This window comes from Oreochromis niloticus, linkage group LG10 (assembly GCF_001858045.2).
Source record: "Oreochromis niloticus isolate F11D_XX linkage group LG10, O_niloticus_UMD_NMBU, whole genome shotgun sequence".
NCBI classification, from domain to species: Eukaryota; Metazoa; Chordata; class Actinopteri; order Cichliformes; family Cichlidae; genus Oreochromis; species Oreochromis niloticus.
The window spans coordinates 14,928,939-14,943,046 of record NC_031975.2 but is presented as its reverse complement, the minus strand read 5'-3'; the positions used below and the strand labels follow the sequence as shown (position 1 = coordinate 14,943,046).

General features: G+C 40.2%; 1 protein-coding gene across 1 annotated transcript in view; it reads left to right on the top strand.

Annotated features, from left to right (window-relative positions):
* The first annotated feature begins 76 nt into the window (after window positions 1-76).
* The window catches only part of fat3b (FAT atypical cadherin 3b), a 67,807-nt gene continuing 53,775 nt past the window's right edge, over window positions 77-14,108 (top strand). Inside the window, exons 1-6 of the mRNA XM_025910796.1 lie at window positions 77-371; window positions 1,235-4,230; window positions 4,333-4,467; window positions 5,371-5,572; window positions 11,320-11,438; window positions 13,494-13,692. Of these exons, the coding sequence (XP_025766581.1) occupies window positions 1,258-4,230; window positions 4,333-4,467; window positions 5,371-5,572; window positions 11,320-11,438; window positions 13,494-13,692 (3,628 nt within the window). The 5' untranslated portion in view covers window positions 77-371; window positions 1,235-1,257. The remainder of the gene's footprint in view (window positions 372-1,234; window positions 4,231-4,332; window positions 4,468-5,370; window positions 5,573-11,319; window positions 11,439-13,493; window positions 13,693-14,108) is intronic.

Here is a 14,108-nt window from a genome sequence, read left to right as displayed (position 1 = left end):
CTGGCCGCTTCCAAACTTGCAATAAGCGACATCTTCTCTGGTTCACATCTCTCTCGGACTTTAACCTTATAGAAAACGAATATAGAACTTCTCTAATCTTAGTTTGGTTGTAACTATTGCAAATGCAAGCCGGGATAGCCCTCTGCACTCAGGCTTACAGTTATCAGGTGCATGGAACGGGGGCAATAGCTATATAGTTTTACGAGGATAGCTGCAGTGTACTAGATAACTGCCTATCGGGATATATCTAAAGGCTTTTTTTCGCGCATCCATAAGCGGCCATTTTGCCTTTCTTTCTTTTCTTTTTTGTAATTATTGAGTGAGAATGGGACAGGATTTAATTTCACTGATTGCATCGGTTTCATCTAAAGGTAGGTCACTTTGCAATGTGTAAGTGAAGTCTGTACAAATGTATGCAGCACCGTTACTTAAGCGACACACTGTAGCAACAAAGTGTAAGTTAATAAACTCGTGGATTTTGCACAGAGACGCGTTTCACTGGATTACTGCAGGACACGATTGTGCAGATCTCCCGGCATAGTCTCTCAGCAGGGATGTTGATGTTAAATCGCTGGATTGTGATTGAAGATCTATTTATTTATTTATTTATTTATTTTTTGCTGGTACAGTCCTATCTATAGATCCGGTATATTTCAGCGTTTCTCGAAGTTGAGTCATGATCATGTAGAGACCTATGGTTTAGGTGAATGACACGGTATCTAAAGCAATAATTAAAAAACAGTAATAAAAATTTGTCGGCAACAGAAGAAGAAAATATTTTTTTTAACTTCTTTGTTTTTATTATTTTGCCCTTTTTGTTGTCTGACACTTGTTAAATTGGTTTTGAATTGGTTGTCTGTGCTTTCACAATGATGTGTTTGTTGTAATTATGTTCTATTTTCTGAAAATATCACAGCCTTGCTTGTCTCTGTTAAAGGAGTCTTTATTATTATGACCCCTGTTATTTTATTTAGATGACATGATGTGTTTCTGTGAGACTGTGCAAGTGAGCTGTGGTTTGAAGTTGATTCGCTGCTTCACAGCCTTTCTCATTGTTTGAATGCAAAGTGTGAGCATCATCATATCAATGTAGTGATAATAACTCCCTCTAAAATGTTTTTGTGTCTGATCATCCAAAGTTTTTTTTTTTTTTTATCAGCAGAACACACATTCCTACTGAATGACCAACTAAAACCAAGTCTTTTATTTTAATTGTGATTCTTTCCAAATACAGGGTGACTGGATGATGGGATAGTGATGAAGCCCAATCGGTGGGGAAATATGCACCCCCTGCCCAGCTTCTCTTTTCCTTTCCTTTTTATTTTCTTTTTCTTCTTCCTCTTCATATGTTTCCACTCAACCCGTGCCCAGCTTCTGACAGATTCTAGAGCAGGGCAACGCTTGCTGCTCTTCACTCAGCCTGCATATAATGTGTCCATTTTTGAGAACTCTGCTGCAAGAACCTATACCAGAAGTGAGGCCAAAATGGGCATCATTCTCGGGCCACCTTGGTCTTTTGAGATAAAATACTCCATTGTGTCGGGAGACAGCGAAGACATCTTTCAGGCTGAAGATTTTGTAATGGGAGATTTTTGTTTTCTCCGCATATGCACTAATGGAGGTAGTGGTGCTATACTGAATCGGGAAGTACAGGACAATTACACTCTGACAGTTAAGGCCTCGGCCCCAGGAGGCCTAGAGGCTTTAACCACTGTTTATATCAGGGTCTTGGATACAAATGACCTTCGACCTCTCTTTTCCCCAACTTCCTATGCATTTGTTGTTTCTGAGAGTGCCCCTCTGGGTGCCAGCATAGGACGTGTGACAGCCACAGATGCTGACGTAGGCTCGAATGGAGAGTTTTACTACTTTTTCAAGAATAAAATAGATCTTTTTGCTGTTCATCCGACGAGCGGGGTCATCACCCTGACTGGTCGACCAAGGATGGACAAACAGGACCGATTTGAGCTGGAGGTACAGGTGGTTGACAGAGGGATGAAACTCTATGGGAACAGTGGTATCAGCAGCACAGCAAGGCTTGTACTAACTGTGCAGCGAGTAAATGAATTTGCTCCCGTTCTTAGTGCAGTTGCTGTTCTTCCATCGTGGGAGGAAAAGAACCCAGTGTATGCAGTAATTAATGTGGAGGACAAAGATGAAGGGGTATCCGGGGATATAGAGTGGGTGTCCATCATTGAGGGGGATCCCTTCGAGCAGTTTGTGGTTGATCGTTCGCCTGTTGGGAACGAGTACAGAGTTAAAACGTCGGAAGCTGTCAGCTGGGATACATTCCCCTATGGCTGCAACTTAACATTTCAGGCCAAGGACAGAGGTATGCCTCCCAAGTTTTCTAATACCCAAATTGTTCAGTTGTTGGTTACAAAACCAGACGCAGTGATGGCGAGTTTCGAAAAAGATGTTTATGTAGTCACGCTGAGTGAAATCGCTCCCCCAGGCTCTGTTATAGAGGTGGTGAAAATATCCCCAGCTCCTCTGAGAGTCAATTACAGCTTCAGCAACCCTTCAGATCCAATGTACTTTGATATAAACCCTTTGACTGGAGTTATTATGACCACCAGGCAGCTTACAAGGATATCACAGGATTTCATGGTGATGGAGGTAGTTGATATGATAAGTGAGCAGCGAACAAGTGTCCAAATTCAAATCGAGGATGCTAATGACAACTCTCCAGTGTTCAACAAGCCATTCTACAATATTGCCGTCAACGAGAGCGTACCTGTAGGTACTGTTGTCCTTGTGGTTTCTGCTGTGGATGATGATAAAGGGGAGAATGGGTATGTAAGTCACACAATTAGTGGTGAACAGTCTCTTCCATTTAGCATAGACCAGAAAACAGGGGAGGTGAGAATTACTAGAGATCTGGACTTTGAATCATCAGATGATATCTACACTTTTGCAGTGCGTGCCTCTGACTGGGGTTCACCCTACAGAAGGGAGAGTGAGGTTAATATCACCATACGTGTAATTAATATCAACGACAATCAGCCTCTTTTTGAGAAGGTTTCTTGCAGAGGGATGATAAGCCGTGATTTCCCCGTCAACCAGACTGTTGTCACCTTGTCAGCAATTGACATGGATGAGCTAGGACTAGTTGAGTACAAGATACTCTCTGGGAATGAGTTAGATTATTTTAACTTAAATCCAGACTCTGGGGCTTTGTCACTGAAAAGATCGTTAGCAGTAGATAGTTTAAAAAGTGGGGTATTCAACCTCAAAGTTGTTGCAACAGATGGGGAGATGTTCTCTGATCCTACATTTGTGAATATATCAGTGGTGAGGGGTAGGATTCCCCCCAGAGGGTTCAACTGCAAGGACACAAGGGTAGCCCAGCTTTTGGCAGAAAAAATGCTCTCAAAGGCATCTGCTATGGCTAGACCGAGACCAGATGAGAGCTACACAGATATTTTCTCTACAAACAAACAGCCTCCACAGTTTGAAGCCTTGCCTACAAGCATTCTTGTGAGAGAAGACCTCATTCCCGGTGCCAGTGTATTTCAGGTGCGAGCACGAGATGGTGACACAGGCTTTAATGGCCGCGTTCTCTTTTCCATTTCTGATGGTAACAAAGAAAACTGCTTCAATATTAACATGGAGAGTGGGCTGATAACTATACTGCGGCCACTTGACCGTGAACGAGTGGATCGTTACTTCCTTAATATCACCATCTATGATCAGGGCATTCCTCAGATGTCCGGTTGGAGATTACTGACAGTGATCATTGAGGATACAAATGACAATGACCCTCAGTTTTATCAGGACAGCTACTCTGCCCTTGTTTCAGAAAACTCAGCCATTGGCATGGAAGTTATAACCATCACTGCATTTGACAGAGACATGGGTCAAAATGGACAGCTCTCCTATATAATGCTCACCAGTGTTCCTCAGTTTGGTATTGACAGTGAAACTGGAAGTGTATTTGTTGCTAGCCAGCTGGATAGAGAAACATTTCCAATATTCATATTGAAGATTGAAGTCAGAGACATGGCTGAAAGAGGCACTCGAAGGTCCTCAGTGACTACTCTAAGTATAATCTTGGAGGATGTCAATGATTGCTCTCCAGCTTTCATCCCTACCAGCTATAGTGCTCGAGTACTAGAGGATCTCCCGCCAGGGACTGTGATTACCTGGGTGCAGGCTCAGGACCCAGACATCGGACCTGGAGGACAAGTTCGATATTCCTTAATCAATGACTTTAATGGCACTTTTGAGGTAGGTGATGAGACAGTGTGAACAGAATCTTGCAAACGTTAAGGTTTTTTTTTTTTACATTTATTGAAGTATAGATTGTTTATGATGTAATTCTTTTTATAGATCGGTCCTATAAGTGGGGTATTGAGAATTAGAAAGGAGTTGGACTTTGAGAAACAACAGTTTTTCAACCTGACGTTGCTTGCTGAAGACAGAGGAATCCCCAGCCTTAGGAGCCAGACTTTTGTGGAGTTAGAGGTGCGTAGCACACATGCTCAAATATTCTACATCTTAGCGATCACCATAGCAGATCATCTGCCTCTATCTCACCCTATCCCTAGCACCTGTCACATCAATCTGCTACATGCCCTCCTTTACTTCATCTATAAATCTTGTGTGTGATCCTAACCGGCAACTCCATATCTAACGTCCTTTGTAAAATAATTTCATCATCCCTCCTCTCCACACATCTAAACAATCTCAGTCTTGCCTCTCTGACTTCGCCTCCAAACCGCTTAACCTGACCTGTTCCTTTGACATACTTTTTTCTAATCTTGTCCATTCTGGATACTCCCAGTGATCTTCAGCTCTGCCACCAATTTTGTCAGCTTACATTATTATTAATAATTTGGGGCGTTAGTTTCAAGGTTCCAGTCTTTTTGTTAGTGCCACCGTCTCCAAACCATACATCATAACAGGTCTCACTACCATTTTGTGAACCTTCCCTTTAACTCTTATAGTTATTCTTCTATGGCAAATCAGCCATGAGGCTTTTCTCCACCCACTGCACTCTTTTCTTTACCCCTCTTGTGTGCTGTCCAGAAAAAAAAAAATCCAATGATCAATATTGTCAATTTACATTATCATTGATGATTTGGTTGGTTAGTTTCAAGGTTCCAGTTGTTGATAAAATGTCCAATTGTATTTTTTTTTTAGATCTTTCTTCTTTTAATTCTTCACTCATTTTTATGACACTGGTTAGATAGATGATTAAATGTGTGACAGCATTTAGCTCACGGTACATTTAACTTCAAAGACAGGCAATAACACGTACAACAGTGAAATATACAGATGGTCTACCGATGCCACACAGTTGCATGCTACAGATAATATCACACAGTTTTTCTGTCATAATTAATGTGCACCATTACATTTCTTCAGGTGGTGGATGTCAGTGAGAATTTGTATGCGCCTTACTTCTCGGACTTTGCTGTGAGGGGCTCAGTGAAGGAGAACTCTCGTGCAGGAACAAGTGTCCTGACTGTCAACGCTAAAGATGACGACAAGGGACGGGATGGTGTGCTGAAGTACTCTATCCAAGGAGGCAGCGGCCTGGGCACTTTCACCATTGACGAAGACACAGGTGTGACACAAGATCAATTTTTAAGCCTATTTATGTAAAGTGAAAATCCAATAACCCATAGTGCCATGCTTAGAATATCAACATCTAAGTTTTTGCATAGGAAATATTTTCACATGCCTTTCAAGATGGCATGCCTAGGTTTTTATTTGATTTGTTTAATTGTAATTTGTAGAGAAAGTATGGCCACTTGTCAGTTCTTGAGTGAATGTGTATATGTTTGTTACAGAAAGAAATTCGAAGAGCTTGCGAGGTATAGCGACAGTCACTGTGTTAATGGGGCCTCACGTGGGAGCTGTGTACTGGGAGATCATTACTGTAATGAGGGCAGCATGGCAGCCACATTGGCTGGGCCTCAGGCCGCTCTGTACAACTCATCCAGTGCTGAGCGGCTAACATTGATCAAGGCTCTCCTGCACAACAGCCCCGTCCTTCCCAAGTACGGAGAAATCACTATGACTTATTTAAGGAGGCCTGACCCAAAATAAGCATGCACGCTCCAACTTTTCTGCAGTGTGAAACTGCAGCTGAAGACATGTTGATCCAAACAAGAAGCCATGACTCACTCACCCAGGGATAAAATGAATCAAATACCAAATGTGAAAATAGGCGCCTCATTTTAGTGCATATTGGGTCATGTACTATAGCTGTACAACTTAAATTTTAGTCTTAACTGTGAGTATTGTCTGAATATTAGGGGCTAACTACTGAAGATAGCACAGATACAAATGCACAAAACATCCAGAGTGCCTCCCCCTTCCCCAATAAGGTGCATGTCATTAAACGTAAAACCTGAAAATTAATAACATGAGCATATCGATAAGATCTTACAATTTGCTATTTTTTTAAAAATCAGATGAACAGCTGTGTTGTGGGCACATAGATGTATGCTTAAATACAAGACCATGTATAGCTATTGTCATCAATACTTTTCCATGAAAACCTAAAAAAGTGTGACTAAGAACTCTTTCTTTTCCACCAGTCGTCATTGCATCATTGCAGTCTCTGCTTTTGTCCATCATGCTGAAGCTTTTAAACCTAACAGTTCAGTGTCTGTCCATGGTGCTGAAATGCTGAACCTTCATGCTGAAACCAGACCCTCATTTGCTCTTCCCTACATATAGTGAATGAGACTTAATATACTCGCAGGTAGTAAGCCTTCGCTTTCTCTTTCTTCTTCACATGGTAGTTTTTTTCTAATCCCATCTTAAAATAAATATACAGCTTTTGCAGTAATCACTGTTGTTTATATTTTATTTGACACATCCACATTTTAATTTTGAATAAGAAACCTAGTTTCCCAGAGTTAGTATTGCCTGTCAAACCATTCACTGCATACATGAATAGTTTTAAATAAAAGCCACCAATCACTGTCTAAGCAGATGTGGCAAAAGTAAACAATACAACAAGGACAGGCGATGATCATGCTGTGATCATCATGCTATTAGAAAACTGTGCATTAAATAAAATAGTTAATTTTTGTAATTGCAAGCTTTAAACAGCTACATTTATACATTTGCATACTCTATGTATGCTGTGTACTCATCAGCAAAACAGTTTTACAGTGCATATACTGATCCATACAAATGCCTGTAATAGTATTTGGGGTTTTTATTCCCTCGAGTATTAATACCTCAGTAAGACGCATCAGAGCCAGTGAGAACGTTTACTGAGTGTAGATTTTCCAGGGGAAATCAGACTGCTTGTTAGAGCAGAAAGTGAAGGGAGAGGGAAGTGGAAGTGAAGCGAAGAGAGGAAGGAAAAGCATGCAGGGGAGTCAGGAGTACATAAAAAGTGTCAAAAGAAAATACAGCTTTCTTCCTCCCAGACCTATATATATATATATTTTAATGTCTTCTGGAAAGTTTTTCTTTTTTTAACTTAGTTTTTTTCCCTAAGCATGTGAAATGCTAATGCCTTTTACTATCGAAGGACACGATACAGTAAGAACACGCCAAGTTTTCCCTTATCATCAAGTGCTTCATTTTATCGTGTAGAAGTCAGCGTTGTCAGGCACGGACAGAGTAGCACTGCTCTGTACTCCCACCATGCATTTAGCTGCCATGTTGAGTGGCTTTGCTCTGGCTGCTTGTCAATCTGTGGCTCTTAGTGCCAGAACTAAATATGTGATGAGAGAGTGAGACGGACAGTGAGTGAGAGTGAAAGGGACAGAGAGAAAAATAGAAAGAATGAGAACTCTCTTTTGTTTAACCCGTCTCAGCTAATGCACCCCTTACTCCCACCCTCACTTGTAGTTTGTAAATTAGCTCTTTGATGCATCATGCATAGCCCATGACACCCCTATTGTCAGTCATAGCTGCTGTTAATGAGTGCCCTCTTTTCCCGCGTTTGATATTTAGATGTTTAAAATGACTCAATCATACGTGGGTGGAAAACACATGGGCTAACAGAAAGGAAGACGGATCTTCTCTGGCTTTAAACCTTAGCTCTCCTGCACTTTGAACAAAAATTTGTATTCCTGTCATTGGTATGGGTGGAAAGCAAGCCCTGCAATTTCTCATTGGACAGCTGTCAAACGCCACTGCTCCTCTATTAGTGGGTTTGCAAGCTCCAGGATTTGTCACAGTCAGGATAAAGCATTCTTTAAGTTACAGGCAAACACTTTTAAAAAGCCTTCAGTCTTCATTTATTAAAATGAATAGGCCATATATTTCTCTGATGTCCTCTTTTATAGCACATTCAGAGCTATTCAGTTGTGTCTCAAGAGAGAAATGCACACAATATTTTGTCATCAATCTTAGGATCAATTATTTGATATGGTGACATTAATTAAAAAATGGGATCACAAAACCTGTTTCTCAAGAATGGGGATGGTGAATAGACGCGGCAGATGGATGTAAACCCAACCAAACACTGAAGTTCCAGATTAGAAAATGTGCTGTGACCCTTCAATTTTTTTTGTTCACTATTTGAAGTGTGTTATTTATGGTGAGAATGGATGCTGTCGAGTCAGATTTATATTGAATTCACTGAATAGTGCCTGTCGGTCTTAAAGTTCAAAGAGCTTTAGAAACAGCCAGCTCTGTTTTCCTTGTCTCTCTGTCAAGCTGTCTGACAGAGATGAGGTTTGAAAAGGACATGGTCAAGGACGACAGGGTAAGGATGTATCTTAGCAAACACTTTTACTATGCATTGTGCGTGTCCTGGGCAGCGGCTTAGTCATAATCAGACATACTGCCACTTTCTGGTGAAACCAACGCACCCGTAGTCTCTGATTTATTTGTGTGTACCTGGGGACGCAGACCTTGTGGCTGAATTGAAGGCAAAGTTATGCAACAGATCTGCCGTATGACAAGTCTTCTTTCCTCCAACACCACAAACAAATTATTAAATATGTCTGAAAAGATAAATCGGTGTCTTTTTCAACATATTGAGAAAGGAGAACTGATGTCGAACTTGTTCTCGGGTTTCTTTGAGTACTTTGTTGTAGCATTGAGCATGATACTCCAGGGGTTGGAGTTCCTAGAGTTCCTCTTCGAGTTTTGACTACAGGCATTCATTTGTTCATTTGGTTAAGTGAAATGATACCCAGTTTAGCCTCATTTTTGCCCCAAAAGCCAAAATTTCTGTTTTAATATATATATATATAAATAATGAGCTTATATTCAGATTATGTACGGATGATCTCATACACTTAAAAGGGTTTAAAGAGGTTTTTCTGCTCTTAGGTCTGTGCAAGAAAAGAAAGAAATTATCGTAAGTATAGCCATCTGAGAGAACCACTACTTATGTTTCAGACCATATTTTCTAAGGGGCAGCCAATCAGCAGGAAGCTGGGAAGCCAAAACACTTTGTCTCAGAAAGCAGATAAATTGAAGGGCTGCATCAAGGCACAGCACAAGATAAATAAGGAACTGTGAGTTAATGTACTGCTACTTTAGTAAAGTCCAAGATTAAAACATGGAGCTGGAAATGAGGATAGTAGATCACCTTTTTCTAGCACTTCTTCAGTTATCTATAATGTAGCAGCTTTTCTTTTATGGTACCTACAGTACTGTGCAAAAGTCTTTCGCCACGCCTCATGTCTTTATATTTTGCTTCCAAGGAGCCAGACTTATAGTTTTTAAAGTTGTCTTAAGCAACAGTTATGCAGACTTTCTGAAGGTCTTTCAAATTTTTTCTTTGGACATTGGCTCATTTTCAGCCCAGTCCCTGTACCTGACCATTTTCAGAGCAATGTTTATTTTTGTCTGTTAAACTACTTAACACTGGGCTACGACTTAATAAGCATTAAAAAGGCACCCAGCTCAAGCAATGAACTAGTGTTGGGTTTACACATTAGACAATTTACTAAAGAACCAACTTTAAATTGTATCTTTCGGAACTTTTTAAATAATGATACAAAAACACATCATTTGTTCCAATTTCTTTAGTTTAATCTACAAAAAACGATTCCACATTTTGACGGCCATGAAATAGTGTTTTCTGCACCAACAATGTAATTACTAAATAGCTTTTAGCTGAAAACTTGGCATATTTCAGTACGGTGTTCAGTGTTTCCTTAAAAAAATGGACAAGTGGAGGACAAAAGAAACATCTGCAAGGGATAAACAGTATCTGAATATCATGTCCTTAAGAAATAGGAAAAAAATCTGGATTTTGCAATGTACTGTACATCATAGTGGTTATAGAATTTTTTAATGATTAGGAATTTAGCATCACAATAGGCTAGACCAGCCAGCCAATACTCCTGTGCAGCCATTCTTATATAATGAAAAAGATTTAAAAAACAAATTAAATTTGAGCTTGCTCACCTGCCCAAGCTCAGCTTGTGTGACAGCTTGTTGGGTTTAAATGTATGTAAACCTAAGCACAAATGCTGTGCAGGCTGTCTGTGTCTCAAAGGAGCCTTTATTTAACAGGAGCTTGCAGATCTGGTGAGAGTTTGTGTTCCTGAGCTGAAATGTTTTTTCAGCCTGCGTGTTTCTGTCTGACTTGTCTTTATTTTTTGCTGATAGAAATGATACTACGAGTGTTTGTGTTCTTTTCTGGATTTCTGCAATGTATGCAATGTAACACTAATGTAACACATGCCATTGTGTTTCTACAATGTCATACTCTTGGAAGTGGATAGAAAATGAAACAAATGAACCCTAAAACCTAGCCTGTGTGTGCATGTGTCTTTTTTTTTTCAAGTGGGTTTGTAAAAAGTCCTGAATGATGTTTTTTTTTTTAAAGTTGTGTCCATGTGTCATCCATTGTAAATATTCTCTTTGTCCCCGAAGAGGTCACCAAAACTGTCAGCTACTCATTTTCCTTAAGGCCACTAAGCACACGCCAGTCAATATATGTGAATGTCTGGGTGTCTTTGTGTGTGCATATATATGTGTGTGTCTTTATTGGTGTAGGGCAGTTCAGGGTACATTTAGCACTAAGCAAATAGCAGTGGGAGCAGTTTGGTCAGTTGTGATTAGCCGTGGAGAAGCTGAAACATTGAAGGTGACTACAGTGGCACCGCTAATGCCTGTGAATGTCACTGAAGCCAGGACACAAAGTTTTAGTCTAAATTTGTGTGTTTGCCCCTGGAAACTTAGTATTCAAAGACATTCCCAAGAGATCTTTTAAGGATTGTAATGTATTTTACAGATAACAGCCAGTTTCTCTCTCTCTCTCTTTTTCTGGCACCCCCCCTCTCTCTCTCACACACACACACATTCACACACACCCTTAATAGATAAGTATTCAAAGCCAGGTAAAAACTGCATTAATCTTTCTCTGTGCTTCAACAGGGGTGATTTACACTTCTGGTATCCTGGACTGTGAGACCAAAGACTCCTACTGGCTGACTGTCTGTGCCGTGGACAGGGGGGTTCCACCTCTGTCAGCTTCTGTTGAAGTCTTCATCCAGGTATAGAATCCACTGCCTATTGAATCATTATGTTAAATACATTTACCCACAGACTTTTATAGCTTTGAGCATAACAAGCAGAGAATTTTCTCTTGTAATTTTAAGCCTTAAATGGATGTCCCCAAAGTGTGCTATTACTAAATACACCTGGTACATGCTGGTGGTAGCAGTTTGGATGTCCTTTTGCCCTCAGAACTGCCTTATTTCTTGGAGACATAGAATCAACAATGCTCTATTGGACTGAGAGCTGGTGACTCTGCAGGCCATTTGAGTACAGTGAACTCATGTCATGTCCAAGAAACCAGTATGAGATGATTTGAGCTTTGTGACATGGCAGAAGATGGGTCCACTGTGATCATAAAGGGATGGACATGTTCAGCATCAATACTCAGAAAGGCAGTGGTGGGTAAACTATGCCCTGTTTGACTAAGTGGCCCAAGATATACAAAGGAAATATCCCCAAGCCGTGACACCAGCAGTCTGAGCTGTTGATACAAAGCAGGGGCGTATGCTTTCATGTTTTTTATGCCAAATTCTGACCCTGGTGAGGTCATATGGACTGTAGCCTCAGTTTCTGGTTCTTACATGGCTAGAATGGCCCCAGTGTGGACTTCTGCTGCTGTAGTGCATCTGCCTTAGCGTTCAACCTGTTGTGCATTCAGAGATGTTCTTGTATCCTTCTTTGCTGTATGGAGTGGTTATTTGAGTTACTGTTGCCTTCCTGTCAGCATATCATTTTGACCTTGTCTACATACCTTAATGCATTGAATTGCTGCCATGTTTATGCCATTGCGGATTAGATATTTTCATTAATGAGCAGCTGAATAGATGTACAAAGGGCCAGTGAGTGTAGATACAAAACAAAAAAACAAAGTTCACTTACTAAGTGATCGTTGTATGCCAAGTGCCATTAGATGACTGGTACAGCGGCTTCTTAGCCATCACTGAGCTTCTGTAGACAAGAAGTCTACAGGGTAAGATTGTTTTATATTCAAAATATGGTTTGCCAGAGTGTTACTCCCTTAATTTCACTTCCAGCATATCCAATCACATTTTAATTGAAAGTATATCAGTTTTAGGTCATTTCAACTTTATCTGTGTATTTATTGTACATGGAAAAATCACATTTAGTTATACAGAGTACAGTCATGCACTTTTTATGCATAACTTCTTGTTAACTACGTTAAAATTATGACAGGTTATACATTTTTCAGCTTTTTTAACTGAAAAAGTAGCTTATTTTTCAATGGCAGTCACTAATAAAAGTTTACAGCCTGTCAACGTTACCCTCCAGGGTAATTTTGATGTTTATACTATAAAATTCTTGTAAAGCATTACATCCAAACAGCATGATGCCAAACGAGTGTGTTACTCTCTTGGTTTCTGTACTCAGCATTCAGTCCGTAAGCAAGAGATACACTCTACAAGAATTCTCTGCTTCAGATTTTTCTAATTTATTTGCCCTTAAGTTTTTCCACCGTCTAAACACTCAAATACACACATGGTTGCTACATCACTGCTCTCCCTTTGGGGAAGAGTTCAGCTGTGTATAAAAGAAAAAAAAAAGACAAGCAGCCTTTTCTGGCTTCAGGATATCCACGTGTGGTTATGTGAGTGGGTGCTTTACTCCCGGCCTCTTCATCACATGGAAAAATGGGGAGATTAATCAGGCACAGGTGCTTCTGTTCACCGGCTGAACTGTCTTGGCTCTCTGTGCCTTCCAGCAAATGCTCAATCAACCCACTGCTTGCCATAAATATTCTAGATCTATGCTGTTAGAAGGGAAATTAATTTGGAGTGTGACATCTTTGACATTTTCTGGCAAATATATTTCCATTTTGTGATTGATAACATATCAACCCAGACCCAAACTGATTAACAAAGATACTAAAATCACAACAAAGCAATATTACGGTGCGTGCAAATTCAGAGGGCTACTATCCATGTATTTGTTGCCATTTCAAGATCCAACTCAAATGATGAATATTCATCACCTTTTTCTCCTCTTTTTCCTTTGTTGTTTCATGTCTTCTTTTCTTTTTTGTCTCTGCTCAGGTAGAAGATGTCAATGATAATGCTCCCCTCACCTCAGATCCTATCTACCACCCGACTATCATGGAAAACTCTCCAAAGGATGTGTCAGTCATTCGTATTCAGGCGCAAGACCCCGATCTTACTGCTATACCCAGTCGTCTGAGTTATCGCATTACTGCCGGCAACCCGCAGAATTTCTTCTCTATTAATCCAAAAACAGGTGAGGTAGTGTGTGATGTGGTACTAGTGGAGTGGAAAGGAATGATGAAAGAAAGAACGGCCTCTCATAAATGCGCTTCAGGCATTTCATTAACAAGCTGGGATTAAACAGAACAACAGATATTACATAGATACGAGCTGTATGACAGAGAACAAAGAAATGAACGGTATCTCACATAACAGCATGCAGCTTCTACCTGATACTCCTCTGAGCTATTCACATGTTCTATTCACAGCAGTTATATTTGATTGCTTTTGATGATATGTATTCAAATGTTAAGTTGAAAAGGTGTAAAGTAAAAAAAAACTGATGCTGGCTAAATGTTTGAGGAGTATTACTTTCAATTCAGAAATAGGATTTATTGAGATAATACCAACCCCGACAGAGGTTCACCATAAGCTCTCTATTAGATATTG